The following is a 1,698-nucleotide window of genomic DNA, read 5'->3' on the forward strand; positions in this document are numbered from 1 at the left end:
TGTTTTATATAAAAGTTTAGTTAATAGCATAAAACACCCAAAGTATGCTTTTTTATGCATTAAACTATCAAATAAGACGTTTAGCCCAAGTAGCCGCCAGAAATTAATTACCCGCCGTGATTAGCCGCTGAAATGTATTCAAGCGGCTACTGCTTGCGGATAATTATTTACTGGCGGCTAGTTTCATTAATCATCTTATTTCATAATTTTATCTAGGATGCAAGTGGAAAATCATAGAAAAATACTCAAAAAGATACTGCAACCTCTAATCAAAACGTCATTTGCATAATTATCATTTAAATGTACAAATACATAAGCTATTTCGGTGCGGGGATGCAAAACTCGTAGATGCTACTGCCTATCTTGCGCCTATAGTCGGCGGCGTGCCCATTGCCCCACGCAAGGCTCGGCGAGCCTGATATCAGACGCTCCACATACATGCACGCAAAAACACCGGAGCTGCATTGATCTGGCTGCTGAAACTGCTCATTCTCGTCGGCATATTGGATTTTCAACCTTCGCCATTGGAGGTTTTCCAACGGGTTGTCGACAATCGTGGTCCTTGCGAACCACTGGGACACTTCAAGCATCTTACCCAACAGGCACTGCAGCGGATATAGGGCGGCGATCACATCGAAGCGCGGCTGCGGCATGGTCTTGAACAACTGCGAATCGAAGATGTCGCAAACTCCACTCAGCAAATCCACTCGGCATGTAATGTAACGTCCACACACATGTATAGGCAAAATGAGCTGCACGCGCAAATGCAATTGGTGAAGAGGAAATAAAAAATGAACTACTCCAACATATTGATACTGTAGATATATATGTGTACCGTTGTGGCATTCATCCAATCGCCATGAGTCGAAGATACCCCCTGCCCATGCACCATATACATCTTCTTGGCATGCGGTTGCCACGTAGCAAAAACTCCGTCGGAATATATAAACCGCCCTTCTGCCTTCGCGGGAAACATTTCCCGCCACGCTGACTTCAACTGCGTGAATTCATCATCGAAATATTTCTGCAGCAATTAAACATTATATTAAAAGCATATTTGATTATAATTCTGTATCCAATAATAATATTTAATTAAATGCTTACGAATAACTCTGTATCCAATACGATGGTGGTCCTCGCATCAACACCGTCTATCAAGTCATCACCCCTCATCAACCTCGATCTCATCGTCATCATGTAGCAATCAACAGCCTGCACGTACTTAAATGTTAGTAACAAGTGACCAGACTTTCATGATAACAACTGATTCATAAATTAACCAACATTGGACGAGAGGTCCCTCCTCGTGTTTTGCATAGTGGTCCAAAAGCTCCACGGGAGAGGGTGTTCGCTCTCTGCCACCGACATCGTCCGGTAGTTGCCACGGTTGCCAGCTTTCATCATACGGTCAAACCCGTCAACATACTGTGAGTCCACGGGTCTCGGCACGGCGCTGTGCACGTATGGTGATCGAAGTGCAGCCGACGGGTTCCGTTCTCGGCGACTTCTGCGTGGAGCCTCCGGTGCACAAATACTGAGGGGAACAGCAGCTACTGCCTCAGAAACTGCCTCAGAAACTCCCTATAATTCACATAAAACAACGCAAGTTAAACAATGTTGACATAATTTAAATTAAATGACTTGTAAATTTAATGCAACGACAACATACCCCTCTAAACTGCTTCCAATACTCGTGCA

The 1,698-nt window shown here is 44.2% G+C and overlaps 1 protein-coding gene across 1 annotated transcript; it reads right to left on the minus strand.

Moving 5' to 3' along the window:
- Positions 1–288: 288 nt before the first annotated feature.
- LOC131003782 (uncharacterized) lies at positions 289–1,424 on the minus strand. The gene is made up of 4 exons (XM_057930337.1): positions 1,285–1,424; positions 1,105–1,212; positions 836–1,024; positions 289–752 (listed from the first exon to the last, which is right to left on the minus strand). Exons 1-4 carry the CDS (start codon positions 1,402–1,404, stop codon positions 318–320), a joined length of 852 nt encoding a protein of 283 aa, XP_057786320.1. The 5' UTR covers positions 1,405–1,424; the 3' UTR covers positions 289–317.
- Positions 1,425–1,698: the final 274 nt, after the last annotated feature.

This window comes from Salvia miltiorrhiza, chromosome 1 (assembly GCF_028751815.1).
Source record: "Salvia miltiorrhiza cultivar Shanhuang (shh) chromosome 1, IMPLAD_Smil_shh, whole genome shotgun sequence".
Taxonomy (NCBI): domain Eukaryota; kingdom Viridiplantae; phylum Streptophyta; class Magnoliopsida; order Lamiales; family Lamiaceae; genus Salvia; species Salvia miltiorrhiza.